This window comes from Phoca vitulina, unplaced genomic scaffold (genome assembly GCF_004348235.1).
Source record: "Phoca vitulina isolate PV1807 unplaced genomic scaffold, GSC_HSeal_1.0 scaffold90, whole genome shotgun sequence".
NCBI classification, from domain to species: domain Eukaryota; kingdom Metazoa; phylum Chordata; class Mammalia; order Carnivora; family Phocidae; genus Phoca; species Phoca vitulina.
In genome coordinates, this window is record NW_022589793.1 from 1,272,892 (window position 1) to 1,291,493 (window position 18,602).

General features: G+C 39.8%; 1 protein-coding gene across 1 annotated transcript in view; it reads left to right on the forward strand.

Moving 5' to 3' along the window:
* Positions 1-18,399, forward strand: part of LOC116626784 (transmembrane protein 180-like) — a 36,865-nt gene extending 18,466 nt beyond the window's left edge. Inside the window, 1 exon segment of the mRNA XM_032396288.1 lies at positions 18,267-18,399. Within this exon segment, the coding sequence (XP_032252179.1) occupies positions 18,267-18,399 (133 nt within the window).
* The last annotated feature ends 203 nt before the right edge of the window (positions 18,400-18,602 follow it).

Genomic DNA, 18,602 nt, shown 5'->3' on the forward strand with positions numbered 1-18,602 from the left:
TGAGAAGTGAGCTGAGTTTTGGAGGTTGAGTTGGATTTCCCCTACTGAACACTGAAGAACATCATTCCAGGCAGAAAAAACAGCATGGAAAATGTCTGGAAGCATGAGAGAACTCTTAATAAGCTATTCATTTATTCACTCAACAAATGTCATTGAGAGCCTACCATGTCCTATGCTCTGTGATAGGGTCAGTGAATGGCAGTGAACAAACCAACAGAGATCTCTGTCCTCATAGACTTAGCTCTAACAGGAGACATGCAGACAAAAATTAAATAAAATATGTAGTATGTTAGCTGGCAATAAGTTTTTTTGGTGAAAAATAAAATAAGACAGGGAATAAGAAAGGTTGGGGAAAGCTGCATTTTTAATTAGAGTGATGGAAGGTCCCAGGAGGTGACATTTGAATAAATGCAGGGAATTGGGAAGACACCATGGAGGCCCTCTGGGAGAAGAGTGTTGCTGGCAGAAAACACAGCAAGTGTAAAAGGATAGAGGGATACCATGCCTGGCTTTCTAGATCTCACAAGGAAGAAGTAAGCACGAGGGAGGCCAGGTCTTGTAGGTCCTTGCAGCCCTGCTTTGTTACTTTGGTTTCACTGTGAGATAAATGGTGGTAGTGAAGCAGTGGAAGATTAATTTATTTTTTATTTATTTGCTTTATTATTTTTTTTTAAAGATTTTATTTATTTGAGAGAGAGAGAGCACGTGCAAGCAGTGGGAGGGGTAAAGGGGGAGGGAAAGGGAGGGGTAAAGAATCTCAAGCCGACTCACATTGAGTGCAGAGCCTGATCTCACGACCCTGAGATCATGACCCTGAGATCATGACCTAAGCTGAAATTAAGAGTTGGTCGCTCAACCTACTGAGTCACCCAGGTGCCCCTATTTGCTTTATTTTTTAGAGCAGTTTTAGAAAATTGAGCAGAAAGTACAGAGCTTCTCTATATTCTCTGTCCTCCACCAGATACAGCCTCCCCCACATCAACATCCCCCCCATTTCCAGAGTGGTACATTGGTTACAATCAATGAAGCTACACTGACATATCATTATCACCCAAAGTCCATGGTTTACATTTGGGTTCACTCTTGGTGTTGTACATTCTGTGGGTTTTGATGAATGTGTAATGACATGTATCCACCATTACAGTGTCATAGAGAATAGCTTTACTGCCCTAAAAATCCCCTGTGCTCCACCTATTCATCCCACCCTTCCCTCTAACCCGAACGACAAGGATATTTTTACTGTCTCCATGATTTGCCTTTCTCAGGATGTCAGATAGTTGGAATCATATAGTATGTAGCCTTTTCAGATAGATTTCTTTCACTTAGTAATATGCATTTATGTTTCCTCCTTGTCTTTCATGGCTTGGTAAATTATTTCTTTTTAGTACTGATTAATATTCCATTGTCTGGATATATAATTTATTTATATATTCATCCACTGAAAGACATCTTGGTTGCTTCCAAGTTTTGGCAATTGTGAATAAAGCTGTTTAAACATCCATATGCAAGTTTTTATGTGAATATATGTTTCTCCTTTGGGTAAATACCAAGGAGCACAGTTGCTGAATTGTATGATAAGAGTATGTTTAGTGTTATAAGAAACTGCCAAACTGTCTTTGAAAGTGGCTGTACCGTTTTGAATTCCCATCCGCAAAGATATAAAGAGTTCTTATTGCTCCACATCCTCATCAGCATTTGGTGTTGTTAATGTTTTGGACTTTAGCCATTTTAATAAGTGTTTATCTCATTTTAATTTGCAGTTTCCAAATGCCTTATGATGTGGAACATCTTTTCATATGCTTGTTTGCCATTTGTATGTCTTTGGTGAGGTGTCTGTTCAGGTCTTTTGCCCATTTTTAAATCAAGTTGTTAATTTTCTTATTGTTGAATTTTAAGATTTCTTTGCATATTTCGGATAACAATCCTTTATCAGGTATGTCTTTTGCAAATATTTTCTTCCAGTCTATGGTTTGTCTTCTCATTCTCTTGACATTGTCCTTAGCAGAGCAGAAGTTTTTAATTTTAATGAAACCCAGTTTATCAATTATTTCATTTTTTTAAATTAAATTTTTTAAATTAAATTTTTTTAAATTAATTATTATTTGTTTCAGGGATGCAGGTCTGTGATTCATCAGTCTTACACAATTCACCATAGCACATACCCTCCCCATGTCCATCACCCAGATACCCCATCCCTCCCACTCCCCTCCACTCCAGCAAACCTCAGTTTGTTTCCTGAGATTAAGAGTCTCTTATGGTTTGTCTCCCTCTCTGGTTTCATCCCGTTTCATTTTTTCCTCTCTTCCCCCATGATCCTCTGCCTTGTTTCTTGATTCCACATATCAGCGAGATCATATGATAATTCTCTTTCTCTGATTGACTTATTTCGCTTAGCAATAATACCCTCTAGTTCCATCCATGTTGTTGCAAATGGCAAGATTTCATTTTTTGATGGCTGCATAATATTCCAATATATACCCCACATCTTCTTTATCCATTCATCTATCGATGGACATCTAAGCTTCTTCCATAGTTTGGCTATTGTGGACATTGCTGCTATAAACATTGGGTGCATGTGCCCCTTCGGATCACTACATTTGTATCTTTGGGGTAAATACCCAGTAGTGCAATTGGGGTGCATTGGAGTGCATGTGCCCCTTCGGATCTGTACATTTGTATCTTTGGGGTAAATACCCAGTAGTGCGATTTCTGGGTCATAGGGTAGCTCCTTTTTTTGAGGAACCTCCATACTGTTTTCCAGAGTGGCTGCACCAGCTTGCATTCCCACCAACAGTGTAAGAGGGTTCCCCTTTCTCCGCATCCTCACCAACATCTGTCCTTTCCTGACTTGTTAATTTTAGCCATTCCAACTGGTGTGAAGTGGTATCTCATTGTGGTTTTGATTTGTGTTTCCCTGATGCTGAGCGATATTGAACACTTTTTCATGTGTCTGTTGGCCATTTGGATGTCTTCTTTGCAGAAATGTCGGTTCATGTCTTCTGCCCATTTCTTGATTGGATGATTTGTTCTTTGGGTGTTGAGTTTGATAAGTTCTTTATAGATTCTGGATACTAGCCCTTTATCTGATATGTCATTTGCAAATATCTTCTCCCATTCTGTCAGTTGTCTTTTGGTTTTATTGACTGTTTCCTTTGCTGTGCAAAAGCTTTTTATCTTGACGAAGTCCCAATAGTTCATTTTTGCCCTTGCTTCCCTTGCCTTTGGCGATGTGTCTAGCAAGAAGTTGCTGCGGTTGAGGTCGAAGAGGTTGCTGCCTGTGTTCTCCTCAAGGATGTTGATGGATTCCTATTTCACATTTAGGTCTTTCATCCATTTTGAGTCTATTTTTGTGTGTGGTGTAAGGAAATGGTCCAGTTTCATTCTTCTGCATGTGGCTGTCCAATTTTCTCAACACCATTTGTTGAAGAGAGACTGTCTTTTTTCCATTGGACATTTTTTCCTGCTTTGTTGAAGATTAGTTGACCAAAGAGTTCAGAGTCCATTTCTGGGCTCTCTATTCTGTTCCATTGATCTGTGTCTGTTTTTGTGCCAGTACCACACTGTCTTGATGGTTACAGCTTTGTAATAGAGTTTGAAGTCCAGAACTGTGATGCCACCAGCTTTGCTTTTCTTTTTCAACATTCCTCTGGCTATTCAGGGTCTTTTCTGGTTCCATACAAATTTTAGGATTATTTGTTCCATTTCTGTGAAAAAAGTTGATGGTATTTTGATAGGGATTGCCTTAAATGTGTAGATTGCTCTAGGTAGCCTAGACATTTTAACAATATTTGTTCTTCCAATCCATGACCATGGAACGTTCTTTCATTTCTATGTGTCTTCCTCAATTTCTTTCATGAGTATTCTATAGTTTCCTGAGTACAGATTCTTTGCCTCTTAGATTTATTCCTAGGTATCTTATGGTTTTGGGTGCAATTGTAAATGGGATTGACTCCTTAATTTCTCTTTCTTCTGTCTTCTTGTTGGTGTATAGAAATGTAACTGATTTCTGTGCATTGATTTTATATCCTGCCACTTTACTGAATTCCTGTATGAGTTCTAGCAGTTTTGGGGTGGAGTCTTTTGGGTTTTCCACATAAAGTATCATATTATCTGCAAAGAGTGAGAGTCTGACTTCTTCTTTGCTGATTCGGATGCCTTTTATTTCTTTTTGTTGTCTGATTGTTGAGGCTAGGACTTCCAGAACTATGCTGAATAGCAGTGGTGATAGTGGACATCCCTACCGTGTTCCAGACCTTAGGGGAGAAGCTCTCAGTTTTTCCCCATTGAGAATGATATTTGCTGTGGGTTTTTCATAGATGGCTTTTATGACATTGAGGTATGTACCCTCTATCCCTACACTGTGAAGAGTTTTGATCAAGAAAGGATGCTGTACTTTGTCAAATGCTTTTTCTGCATCTATCGAGAGTATCATATGGTTCTTGTCCTTTCTTTTATTAATGTATTGTATCACATTGATTGATTTGCAGATGTTGAACCAACCTTGCAGCCTAGGAATAAATCCCACTTGGTTGTGGTGAATAATCCTTTTAATGTACTGTTGGATCCTATTAGCTAGTATTTTGGTGAGAATTTTTGCATCCATGTTCATCAGGGATACTGGTCTGTAATTCTCCTTTTTGATGGGGTCTTTGTCTGGTTTTGGGATCAGGTAATGCTGGCTTCATAAAATGAGTCTGGAAGTTCTCCTTCCATTTCTATTTTTTGGAACAGTTTCAGAAGAATAGTTATTAATTCTTCTTTAAATGTTTGGCAGAATTCCCCTGGGAAGCCATGTGGACCTGGGCTCTTGTTTTTTGGGAGATTTTTGATTACTGCTTCAATTTTCTTTCTGGTTATGGGTCTGTTCAGGTTTTCTATTTCTTCCTGGTTCAGTTTTGGTAGTTTATACATCTCTAGGAATGCATCCATTTCTTCCAGATTGTCTAATTTGTTGGCATATAGTTGCTCATAATATGTTCTTATAATGGTTCATATTTCTTTGGTTTTGGTTGTGATCTCTCCTCTTTCATTCATGATTTTATTTATTTGGGTCCTTTCTTTTTTCTTTTTGATAAGTCTGGGCAAGGGTTTATCCATCTTATTAATTCTTTCAAAGAACCAGCTCCTAGTTTCATTATTTTGTTCTACTGTTCTTTTGGTTTCCTTGATTTCTGCCTTAATCCTTATTATTTCTCCTCTCCTGCTGGGTTTAGGCTTTATTTGCTGTTTTTTCTCCAGCTCCTTTAGGTGTAGGGTTAGGTTGTGTATTTGAGACCTTTCTTGTTTCTTGAGAAAAGCTTGTATTGCTATATATTTTCCTCTTAGGACTGCCTTTGTTGCATCCCAAAGATTTTGAACGGTTGTGTTTTCATTTTCATTTGTTTCCATGAATTTTTTTAATTCTTCTTTATTTTTTTATTTTTATTTTTTTTTAAAGATTTTATTTATTTATTTGACAGAGAGAGAGAAACAAGAGCAGGAACACAAGCAGGGGGAGTGGGAGAGGGAGAAGCAGGCTTCCCGCTGAGCAGGGAGCCTGATGCGGGGCTCGATCCCAGGACCCTGGGATCATGACCTGAGCTGAAGGCAGACGCTTAACGACTGAGCCACCCAGGCGCCCCTTTAATTCTTCTTTAATTTCCTGGTTGACCCATTCATTCTTTAGTAGGATGCTTTTTAGCCTCCATGTATTTGAGTTCTTTCCAACTTTCCTCTTGTGGTTGAGTTCGAGTTTCGAAGCATTGTGGTCCGAAAATATGCAGGGAATGATCCCTATCTTTTGGTACTGGTTGAGACCTGATTTGTGACCCAGGATGTGATCTCTTCTGGAGAATGTTCCATGGGCACTAGAGAAGAATGTATATTCTGTTGCTTTGGAGTGGAGTGTTCTGAATATTTATCTGTGAAGCCCATCTGGTCTCGTGTGTTATTTAAAGCCCTTATTTCCTTGTTGATCTTTTGCTTAAATGCTCTGTCCATTTCAGTGAGGGGGGTGTTAAAGTCCCCTACTATTATTGTATTATTGTCAATGTGTTTCTTTGATTTTGTTATTAATTGGCTTATATAATTGGCTGTTCCCATGTTAAGGGCATAAATATTTACAATTGTTAGATCTTCCTGTTGGATAGAACCTTTAAGTAGGATATAGTGTCCTTCCTCATCTCTTATGTTATTATCTTTTATGTCTCTTATGTCTTTGGTTTAAAATCTAATTTGTCTGATATAAGGATTGCCACCCCAGCTTTCTTTTGATGTCCATTAGTGTGGTAAATGGTCTTCCAACCCCTCACTTTAAATCTGAAGGTGTCTTTGATTTTAAAATGAGTCTCTTGCAGATAGCATATCGATGGGTCTTGTTTTTTTTTTATCCAGTCTGATACCCTGTGTCTTTTGATTGGGGCATTTAGCCCATTTACATTCAGGGTAACTATTGAAAGATATTAATTTAGTGCCATTGTATTGCCTGTAAGGTGACTGTTACTGTATATTGTCTCTGTTCCTTTCTGGTCTATGTTACTTTTAGGCTCTCTCTTTGCTTAGAGGACTGCTTTCAATATTTCTTGTAGGGCTGGTTTGGTGACCTCAAATTCTTTTAGTTTCTCTTTGTCCTGGAAGCTTTTTATCTCTCCTTCTATTTTCAATGACAGCCTAGCTGGATATAGTATTCTTGGCTGCATATTTTTCTCATTTAGTACGCTTCAATTATTTTTTTTTTTAAGATTTTGTTTATTTATTTGAAAGAGAGAGAGAGAGGGAGAGAGAGCACAGAGGGAGAGGGAGGAGCAGACTCCCCACTGAGCAGGGAGCCCAATGTGGGGCTCGAACCCAGGAGCCTGAGATCATGACCTGAGCTGAAGGCAGACACTTAACCGACTAAGCCACCCAGGCGCCCCCCTTCAATTATTTCTTTCATAGATTGTGCCTTTGCTGTTGTATCTGAAAAATCATCACTATACCCAAGTCATCCAGATTTTCTCCTGTGTTATCTCCTAGGAGTTTTATAGTTTTGCATTTTACATTTAGGTCTGTGATCTATTGTGAGTTAAGTTTTGCATAGGTATAAGGTCTGTGTCTAGATGTTGCATGTAGATGTCCAGTTATTCCAGTACCATGTGTTGAAAAGACTACCTTTTTCTGCATTGTATTGCCTTTGTGCCTTTATCAAAGATTAGCTGATTATATTTATGTGGATCTATTTCTGGCCTCTCCATTGCATTCTATTGATTCTCTTTGCCAATACCATACTATCTTGATTTTGTAGCTTTATAAAAAAGATTTTATTTATTTATTTATTTGAGAGAGAGACAGAGAGAGCACAAGCAGGGGCTGGGCAGAGGGAGAGGGACAAGCAGACTCCCTACTGAGTGGGGAGCCTGATGCAAGACTCGATCCCAGGACCCTGAGTCCATGACCTAGCTGAAGTCAGATGTTGAACTGACTGAGCCACCCAGGCACTCCTATAGTAAGTCTTGATATCAGGTAATGTCAGCCCACTGGCTTGGTTCTTCTTCAGTATTGTGTTGGCTATTTTTTATCTTTTGCCTTTCCATATAAACTTTGGAATCAGTTTGTTGATATCCACAAAATAACCTGCTGGGATTTTGATTTGGATTGTGTTAAATATATAGATCAAGTTAGGAGGAGCTGACATCTTGACAATATTGAATCTTCCTATCCATGAACATGGAATATCTTTCCATTTATTTACTTCATTTTGTATTTCTTCCATCAGAGTTTTGTAGTTTTCCTCATATAGATCTTATACATATTTCGTTATATCTGTACTTAAAGTCCTTAATTTTTAGGATGCGAATATAAATGGTGTTATGTTTTTAATTCCAAATTCCACTTGTTTATCACTGATACATAGGAAAGCAACTGACTTTTGAATATTAGCCTTGTATCTTGCAACCTTGCTATAATTGCTTATTAGTTCCAGGAGATTTTTGTTGTTGATTCTTCTGGATTTTCTACATAGCCAAGGATTTATTTTTTAAAGTTTTTCTTACACCCCTACCCCCAGTTTTTTTAAAAGATTTTATTTATTTGACAGAGAGAGACACAGCGAGAGAGAGAACACAAGCAGGGGGAGTGAGAGAGGGAGAAGCAGGCCTCCCGCGGAGCAGGGAGCCTGATGCGGGGCTCCATCCCAGGACCCTGGGACCATGACCTAAGCTGAAGGCAGACGCTTAATGACTGAGCCACCCAGGCGCCCCCCCACCCCCATTTTATTATGAACATTTCATTTTCAAATATACAAAAAAGTTGAAAAAGATGTATAGGGAAGACTTATATATTCACCAGCTCGATTCAACTATTTATATCTAATTACATTGGTTTTATCACATATTGATCACTCACAATATGTGTAATATGTGTAATATGTACTCACAACTGGGTAATTGCGTGTTAAGAAATGAGTTGAGTATACACAGGAAGTGAATGTGGACTGTTCTAGATGGCATTTCTTCTATAGGATTTGAAGGAACTCTTTTCAATCTCACCTTCTACATCTACTAAGTGAATGTTTTCCACCTGCACTGGGGAAGTTGCTTGAAATACAGGTAACATCGGGCGCCTGGGTGGCTCAGTTGGTTAAGCGACTGCCTTCGACTCAGGTCATGATCCTGGAGTCCCTGGATCGAGTCCCGCATCGGGCTCCCTGCTCGGCAGGGAGTCTGCTTCTCCCTCTGACCCTCCCCCCTCTCATGTGCTCTCTCTCATTCTCTCTCTCTCAAATAAATAAATAAAATCTTAAAAAAAAAAAAAAAGAAATACAGGTAACATCAAAAGTCTCAAGCAGTGTTGTGGAAGAAAACTATGGTGGCTGGGAAGGGGAGAGGAACAGAATCTGGGGTAGAAAGGACTCAAAGCTCATTCACTGATAAATATGAGAGAATGCAGGAAGAAGGGGTGCATTTAACCTGTGCCCCTCTAAATTTTCTTTGAGAATAGAGGCCCTAAAGTAATGTTTCTTAACCTCATTTCACATTAGAATCACTTAGAGCTTGAAAAAGTCCTGATATCCAGGCCACACCCTGGACCAGTTAAATCAGAATTCCTGGAGGTGAGATCCAGACATTGGTAATTTTTTCAAGCTTACTAGCTTATTCGATTGTGCAGCCAATGTAGAGAACCTAGAGATTTACTTCCTTGGACACAGAGGCTCTAGAGACTAATTCTTGTTGACTTGGGCAAAGATACATTGACAACCAGACACGTTGGCAAAGTAGTCTTCTGGTCCAGTAAGCATTATTAGAGGTATGAACTTATTTAGGGCACTCGAGTATCATTTATCTTTGAGTGATAACTTAATATTTGGTATCTGGTGGCCTTACACAGCTATTGGTAATCTGAAAGTCCTGACTGAAGTCCAGAGGCCAACTGCACACTTAATAGGATATGGTTAGGTGATCAGAGAATGCTTTGAGATTCATGGTATATGAATTTAGCAAATGTCTATTTGGAATAAATTTCATGCTTGTAAGAGAGTTTTCTAATATCTGATTAATACTTTACTGTTACCACATGCAGATCCATATGGTTCAGGGGTATTATTCTTGCCCCTGCCATTTTTGAAAAATGGTCTGTGATTTCTTGCTACAGTTAGAGAAATGTTGGTCCTAAGGGGTATATTATTTTACTAAGTTTAATAGATCTAATTTCTTCTTTTTTTTTGGTAAAATAGAGCGTCTTTTAAAAAAAATTTATTTATTTATTTGAGAGAGAGAGAGAGGTAGAGCACAGAGGGAGAGTGAGAGGGAGAAGCCGAAGCCCCAACATGGGGCTCAGTCCCAGGACCATGGGATCATGACCTGAGCCGAAGGCAGATGCTTAGCTGACTGAGCCACCCAGGCGCCCTGATCTATTTTCTTCTTATTGACCCAAGGATATACTACTCAGTAGCCTGTAAATGTAATGGTTAGTTTATTGTTAATGGAGATTCATAAATGGGGTACTTGGGCAAGAAAACCAATGTGTAATCTCTTCTAATTATAGAGGATAAGGTACTTTATGTCATAATATTGGAAATTGATTATCTTAATTATTTTATACATGTAACTTCTATTAAAAATGCAGCAAAGTCCACACTTTTCACAAAAAAAATATGACAATAAAATTCTAGTATATTATAGAAAAAAGGCTACTCCTCCTATTTGGCCAATTAAGCATGCTTGCATTCTTTTGTCAGCAAACATTTGTGGAGTACCTAGTAGGTGTTAGCAGTGAGCTGGGAGTTGAGATACAAAGAGTCGTGAGGCATGACGCTTTTTTGCCCTTCAGAACTCACATGGCATTGGTGGTGAGGCAGACCGGAAACAGAAAGTCCAGTACAACGAGCTAAGTCCAAGGTTGAGATAAGCAGAATGCAAGAGGAGCCCAAGCTGGGCACTCGGCTGCTTGTTACAGGATGCAATGCACTGCACTGACTCCATGTGGTAGCACTGTCTGATAGTCCTGGCCAAATTCTTACTGCTTGATGAGACATTCTGGAATAGAAAGATGCATTTCCCCAGTAGTCAAAATCTGCCAATTTATTTGTTGAATTACAGTTGTCATCTGTGGATACTCTGCAGGAAACTCAAAATACATTACTTTAAAGATACTCTTCTAGATCAGTCTGCTATATATTCAAGTGTGTTTTTTCTAAAGATTGTTTATTTATTTGAGAGAGAGAAAGAGCAAGTGAGAGTGAGAGTGAGAGAGCATGAGTGGGAGAAGGGGCAGAGGGAGAAGCAGACTCCCCACTGAGCAGGGAGCTGGATGCGGGGCTCGATCCCAGGACCCTGAGATCATAACCTGAGCCAAAGGCAGATGCTTAACCAACTGCACCATCCAGGCGCCCCCCCCCAAGTGTTTTTTTAAATGTTGTAAATGCAGCTTTCCCTTTACTTCTCTTTTGTCTGAAAGCCTCACAATACTTCAAAAGTTATACTTGCAACAAAAGTTTAGAAACATGACTTTTCTCTTAATGATGTAGTAAACAATACTGTCTTAAACTCCAGCAAAGAAGCAGATCAAAAATGAACTGCTTCAGGGGTACCTGGGTGGCTCAGTTGGTTAAGCAACTGCCTTCAGCTCAGGTCATGATCCTGGAGTCCCAGGATCGAGTCCCGCATCAGGCTCCCTGCTCAGCAGGGAGTCTGCTTCTCCCTCTGATCCTCCTCCCTCTCATGCTCTCTATCTGTCATTCTTTCTCTCTCAAATAAATAAATAAAATCTTTAAAAAAAAAAATGAACTGCTTCAGGGTGAATAATTGACAAATAACAAATAACCTCAAGACTTTGTCTTTTAAGCAATGAAAATATTCTTGGTATTTAATTATATGTTGCTAATCATTAAAATCAATTCTAAAGCTGTTTTTTGAAAATAAGTGCTTTCTATAGTGATTTACTATAGCAACAGCCTGGAAATTCTCAGGCAACAACTCTCTTCTGCTTGTTTAATGATTTCTGTTTCATATTAGGACTAAATCGGTGGTTTTATTCAGTACTAAAGATTAGGTTACCTAGACTAGAAATGAGCTAGTCTTACATATTATACTTGGTGCTGGTGGATTTTGTTCTTTCAAGCTATCAATTCAATATCATGCTGTTGATTCTGCTGTAGTTCTGAAATACTTATTGTAAATTCCTTGGTTAATATTTTTACATACTCTTGACCTATGAAGCCACTGATGTGTAGAGCTTTGAATAGGAAAAACAAACAAACAACCCCTTCTCTGAAGAGCTCATGCAGTTTACTATAGGGTCACTGGAAGAGCAAGAAATAGTCAGTAGTTAGGACACTCCTTGTATTCAGAGCCTCAAATTTTAAGATATGACTTCTTCTCCCTCCCCCATCACTGTCTATTTGGGAAGAGAGAATTAAAAACATAGGGGTGCCTGGGTGGCTCAGTCGGTTAAGCGCCCGCCTTAGCCTCAGGTCGTGATCCCAGGGTCCTGGGATCCAGCCCCACATCGGGCTCCCTGCTTGGCAGGGAGCCTGCTTCTCCTTGTCCCTCTGCCTGCCGCTCTGCCTACCTCTGCTCTCTCTCTCTCTCTGTCAAATAAATAAAATCTTTTAAAAAACATATACAAGGGGCGCCTGGGTGGCTCAGTTGTTAAGCGTCTGCCTTCAGCTCAGGTCATGATCCCAGGGTCCTGGGATCGAGCCCCGCATCAGGCTCCCTGCTTGGCGGGAAGCCTGCTTCTCCCTCTCCCATTCCCCCTTCTTGTGTTCCTGCTCTCACTGTCTCTCGCTCTCTGTCAAATAAATAAATAAAATCTTAAAAAAAAACATATACAAAATATTACAGCTGCAAAGAAGTGTGTACATATAAACAATATATCTGTTGGGGTTGCTAGAATAAATATTGAGATAATCAGTGTTTAACAATGTTCTATACTAAGTCCATTTGCCAAGTATCATGAACAGGAGCCCTTGTACCATCCCAAATTAAAAACATTTGGCCCAAAAGATTATGATTGAGGCTAACTCAGTTTACTAATGATGTGTCAGAAATGGGGTTGTGATGTAAGCTTATGTGGAGGAAACTCTATCCACAAGTTCATAGGACCACAATAATATATATCCTGTGTTTTACCGTGGAATTACCAGTGATGATGATTTCCTCCCCATTGTTTGCGTCTTTCTTCTGTATATAGAGTGATAATGTTCCATTGCAAAGGAACCACCTGAAGACAAGATTATGTCCAAAGGAGGAGATAATCAATCTCAGGGTTTGTTTTGTTTGTTTTTTGTTTGTTTGTTTTTTGAGAAATATTGTACTGTTGTTTTTTTCCAGTTAGTCTTTAGAAGACTAAATGAAAACATTAACAATATCTCCAACCTCTAAAGAAAAACAGGTGTATAGACAGTTAGATTCTTACATTTCCTTTTCAGCAATGTGATCATATCAAGCTGCTAGTGATCTTGGTATTTGTTATAGGTCATTGCTTTTCATTGAAACCTTCTGAATTCATTTTCACGGAAAATGTATGACTATTCTTTTTTTTTTTTTTTTTAAGATTTTTTATTTATTTATTTGAGAGAAAGACTGAGCAAGAGAGACAGTACCGGAACAGGGGCAGAGGGAGAGGGAGAAGCAGACTCCCCGCTGAGCAAGGAGCCTGACGCGGGGCTCGATCCCAGGACCCCGGGATCATGACCTGAGCCGAAGGCAGACGCTTAACCAACTGAGCCACTCAGGTGCCCCAGTATATGACTATTCTTTAAATTTTTTTTTTCTGGGGCGCCTGGGTGGCTCAGTCAGTTAAGCATATGACTCTTGATTTTGGCTCAGGTCATGATCTCAAGGTGGTGAGATTGAGCCCCTTGACATGGAAAGAAGTATTTGAGCTGAGTTCTGAAGAACAAGTAGGCACTAACTAGAAGGCCTCTGCCTAGAATCATGTGCAAAACCTCCCACCATCACTACCTCCTCCTCTAAAAGCCATAGCTGGGAATGTATGTCCTTGGTGCGCTGGACTGGACTACATTGGTTAGGAATGGCCACCCCTTCCAATCATGCTCCAGTAGACCACCCTTCATCCTGAGTCCTACTCAGTCCAAGAAGTGATTGATTATGACCTACCGACCCATTGTTCTTGTGCTGCTACTTTCTGGGCTCTGAGACAAACACAGAGGCTTGGGTCACAGGATGGGCCATCCAACACATACCAGATGTAGCCTCTGGAAGTAACAGATCCACCAAAGGTGCCATTGAAATGTGGTGTCACTTCTGCTCCACCCAAACTATCTATGGAAAACCTCATTTCTGGGGGCATGTAATGTTTTGTCTTCCCTGTATTCCTTCTTTCCTTTAAGAAAAGTCCTCTCTCTTCTTCCCTCTCCAACTAACCACCCAACTCCCAACTCCCTTCTCTCTCTCTCCCTTTCCCTCTGCCCCGACCCCTGTGTACGCACACACTCTCTCAAATAAATAAATCTTTAAAAAATGTGTTTTTTCTTTCTCATAAATTCATATTATAAATACCACTTTCTCTTGTTGAGATTTTTAGTTCAGATCTAGATAAAAACCTTAGCTCCAAACTCACTAGCTGTGGAACTTTGGGCAACTCAACCTAGTTAAGCCTTAGTGTCTTCTTCAGGGTTATTGTGAAAATTTGTAGCAATGACAGAAAAGTGTCAAACAGGGCCAGGCACATAGTAAGCCTGTAATCCATGTGACACCATCATTATTCTTACGAGGGTCTCATCAGGCTCATCCTAGAAAGGAGAAGTTCCTTTCCTATTCTTGAGGTAGCAACAGATTATGTGAACTCAAAGTTTCCCATCCTTAATTCAAAAGCATCTGTACTGCCACAAAATAATATTATGGTTTAGCAAGTATAAGCTAAGACAAGAAAATGAAGAAAAAGACCCCAAACAGCAATATTTTAGAATGTTATAACCTGCACGTAGGTGTTTTTTCTTTTGAAAGCAGAACATTATGAGAGAAAATTGGGTGCAAAAATTTTTTCCATAAGCAAGAGATGCAATTGCTATTATTATTATAAGATAACATTAAAGATATTTGTTTATTGTTTCTGCCTCCACTACAATGTACGCTTTGTTGACAATAAGGATCGTTGTTGATTTATTTACTCTATATTGCAAGCACCTAAAACAGTAAGTGTGCAGTAAATATTTATTGATCAAGCAAAATTATAAGTGGAGCTTAGGAATTATTTTTCTACCAGAGATTCACTCAAAAATGTGAAGGTTGGAAAACATAAAAAGCCCAACTGGTCAATAGGTTCAACCATATCCAGGTAGAGGGAACATAATGTGAGAGAGGAAAAGAAATTCCCTACATCCTGGACATCTTTCCCAGATTAGAATTACATTTTAAGAGAAAGAAGGAATCTTAAGAAAGGAGCAGAAAGACCAGGGAGATTTTTTTGAAGAGCATCAAATGATTCAACAAAGTAGTGCGGAAATGACCTCTGCTTTGGAGCGCATGAAACAGTAAAATGGTTGCAGTTTTAGTAATAATAACAAGGTATGCCTGAAAGCACTAGGTCTTAAACCACAACAAGGTAGTTATCAAATCGCCCTACTCATTTAAATGTTCATCCCCCTGCATTTCCTCGAGCTTCTAGCCTAAAGCTTTCTCTCTGCAGTATTGGTCGCGTGCTCACAGAGGCTTTGCCTCTGCAGATTACCACAGGAGTTCCGCATGCCCCCTCTCACCATGGTAAAAAGAGAAAAAGACGGTTCTGTCTTGGAGATAGAATATCTCCCGGAGAGAACCCTTGGCGGGTGGAATCCAATTTCTTGATATTTCTGAAACTGGGATCTGTCATAACTAGAAAATGCCGAAGGATAACGGGCTCCTGCTGCTAACCAAACACTCAGATAAAAATGCACAGAAGTGCCTCAGCCAAGCACAAACCAGTCTTTTCATAAAACACTGGGCTTCTGAGCACATATTGTAGTAATTCCGTGTCCAGCAGCTCATGGTCCATGGCTCTGTGGTTCTTTTCCCCTTTAAAGGTCTTGATTAGGCCAATTCCTTTCTTCTTTGTGTTTGAGAAATATGGATTTAGGCTGCTTCAAACTGAAACTTGGGTTTCCATTACCTTGTTGGCATCTTGCACCCATTGTCAATCCAGTTCTCTCATCTGGTCTGTCTTGTGGTTCCAGTCAGTGAACAGTCAAAGGTCGTGAGACAGGCATGTGCGCACCTACAACATCACGTCCAAAAGTACAACCATGACCTTGTCTTCTCATTCTCAAAAATCTGTGCTCAGCTGTTTCAAACCTCCTGTGTCCTTGTTAGTAATGGCCAATTAGAAATCACTGAATCCTTTCCCTATAATGGTCAGAGGCTGCCAATTTATGGTAATTTGGACATAAGTGCCAATGGGAAATGTACATTATTCAAGCTACTTTGGCTGTGACAGAAACCCAGTGCAGGCTAGCTGAAATAAAAAAGGAACTTGCCAGCTCTTATAACTGAAAAGTCAGGCAGAGGTAGAGCTGGGTAGGTACTCAGATTACGATAGGAACCTGTTTTCTCTGTCCCTGACTTTCCCTCTGTATGGAGTGCAGCCTTTTACCACATGGCAGCAAGGTAACTCCAGGCTTACTTGGGCCCAACAGTCCAAGATCCTAAAGGAAACATGTGCATTTCTCTCAGTAGCACAGCAAAAGTCCCCCAGTGGACCCTGAAAAGCTTTCTGTGAGTCACATACCCATCCCTGACTCAGTAGTTGTAGCCTAGGCTGGAGTTCTGACTAGGTCTGGGCATGTGCCTGAACTTGAGGGTGGGGGTTGGGTGGTCAGTTGGGGAGGGAAGAAGGGACAGGATTTTTTTCTTAAAGGAAAGAAGGAATACAGGGAAGACAAAACATTACATGCCCCCAGAAATGAGGTTTTCCATAGATAGTTTGGGTGGAGCAGAAGTGACACCATATTTCAGTGGCACCCTTGGTGGCTCTGTTACCTCCAGAGGCTACATCTGGTATGTGTTGGATGGCCCATCCTGTGACCCAAGCCTCTGTGTTTGTCTCAGAGCCCAGAAAGTAGCAGCACAAGAACAATGGGTCGGTAGGTCATAATCAATCACTTCTTGGACTGAGTAGGACTCAGGATGAAGGGTGGTCTACTGGAGCATGATTGGAAGGGGTGGCCATTCCTAACCAATGTAGTCCAGTCCAGCGCACCAAGGACATACATTCCCAGCTATGGCTTTTAGAGGAGGAGGTAGTGATGGTGGGAGGTTTTGCACATGATTCTAGGCAGAGGCCTTCTAGTTAGTGCCTACTTATTTTCAGAACTTAGCTCAAATACTGCTTCCCCAGGGGAGCCTTTTCTGGACTCCACTTGCCAAGAGTAGGCAAGACCCTCTGGCTATGTGCTCCTATCTAATACCTTGTGGTTTTCCATCACAGCACTCAATGCACTTAATGCAGTGACCTTTTATTTTTTTATGATTTTATTTATTTATTTGAGAGAGAGAGAGAGAGAGGAGAGAGGGGAGAGCATAGAGGAAGAGTGAGAGAGAGAAGCAGACTCCCTGATGAGCAGAGAGCCCAATGTGGGGCTCAATCCCAGGACCCTGAGATCATGACCTGAGCTGAAGGTAGATACTTAACAGGCACCCCTAATGCAGTGATTTTATGTTGCCATATGTAAATCACTCTTATCTGTGATTGCTTGATAAATATCTAGCTCCTGCACTAGGACGTGAGCTTCTTGAGGGTGGGAACTATTGAATACACAGTACTTAGCCCAGTGTCAGCACATTAATAATCACACAGTACCTTTTTTTTTAAAAAAAAAAAAAGATGAATAAATGATACCTAATTTCTGGTAACAGTGACTGATTTTAGTATGAAAATGTAACAAACTGCCTCTTCTTCTTCCTAAACTATCACATAGTTTGAACTTTTCACTTATTTCCTCACTTGCCTAAATGAATGAGGTGATATTTTAGGTAGCCTAGGTGACCAAAAAACAGCAGCAGACTGGATAGTCAGCCCCCAAATAATCAGGAGCCCTCTTTTACTATATACGATTTAAATGAAAAAAATATATCAGGAACATAATCAAAAATCATAGAAATCTGGAGCTTAGTGAAGTTCTTGGCAGAAAACCAGGACATGCTACTTCTGAATATCACTGTTAACTATAGTTTCCTCTTGTAACCTCTAATTGTGTTGAATAATAATAATAAGTTTAGTAATAAAAATGAATGCCAAATTCCCACCATTTTGTTTAAAACATGTCAGAAAGGGGCGCATGGATTGTTAAGTGTCCGACTCTTGGTTTTGGCTCAGGTCATGATCTCATGGGTCGTGAGATCTTGCCCTGCATGGGGCTCTGCACTCAGCAGGGAATCCACTTGAGTATTCTCTCCCTCTTCCCCTCCCCCTACTCATGCATGCTCGCGCATGTATTCTCTCTCTCTCTAAAATAAATAAATCTTTAAAACACGTTGGATGGTAATTTCAAGCCTGGAGTATTATGAGCATGTAGATGTATATACCTATGCATTGCGCCTCACCTCCGCCCTCCCTCTTCCCATGTACCATGTGTGTGTGGTCCTTCAGGCTTTATGATCACAGGTTTATATGTCAGCCTCCTCTGGTATGGGCAACCGGAAGGTAGGGATTATTCAGTTATTCAAAAAAATCCAGATTATTTAATAACATTTCTGTTACTTCTTTAAAAAGCAAAACTGTTCTGAAACTTTTTATTATGTAGCTTTGAATTAATAAGAAAAGAAACCACTAGAGAAACTAATTACGTTTTAAATCTTTTTTTCTTTCCCTAGTACAATTTTAGATCTTCATGATGCTATGTTTAATTTGATTTGCCTGGTCCCCCTGGGCATTGCAGTAATTCCGATTCTGGTTTGGAGCCCATTCTCACTCAGGAACAAGACAGACTACACAGGGGCTCTTTAAGACCAATGCTGGCTATCATGAGATTCAAACAAAACTTCAGTTGTTTATCTGTTCTGATAGAGTTTACATTATACCAGAAGGCAAACTGTTCTTTATAACCTCTAATTTGTTTAGAAAACAAAACAGAGAACACAAAAAAATCCAACATGTTTTAGGGCTTTTTGATTATAATAATAAACTTAATAAGAAAGTTAAATATGAGT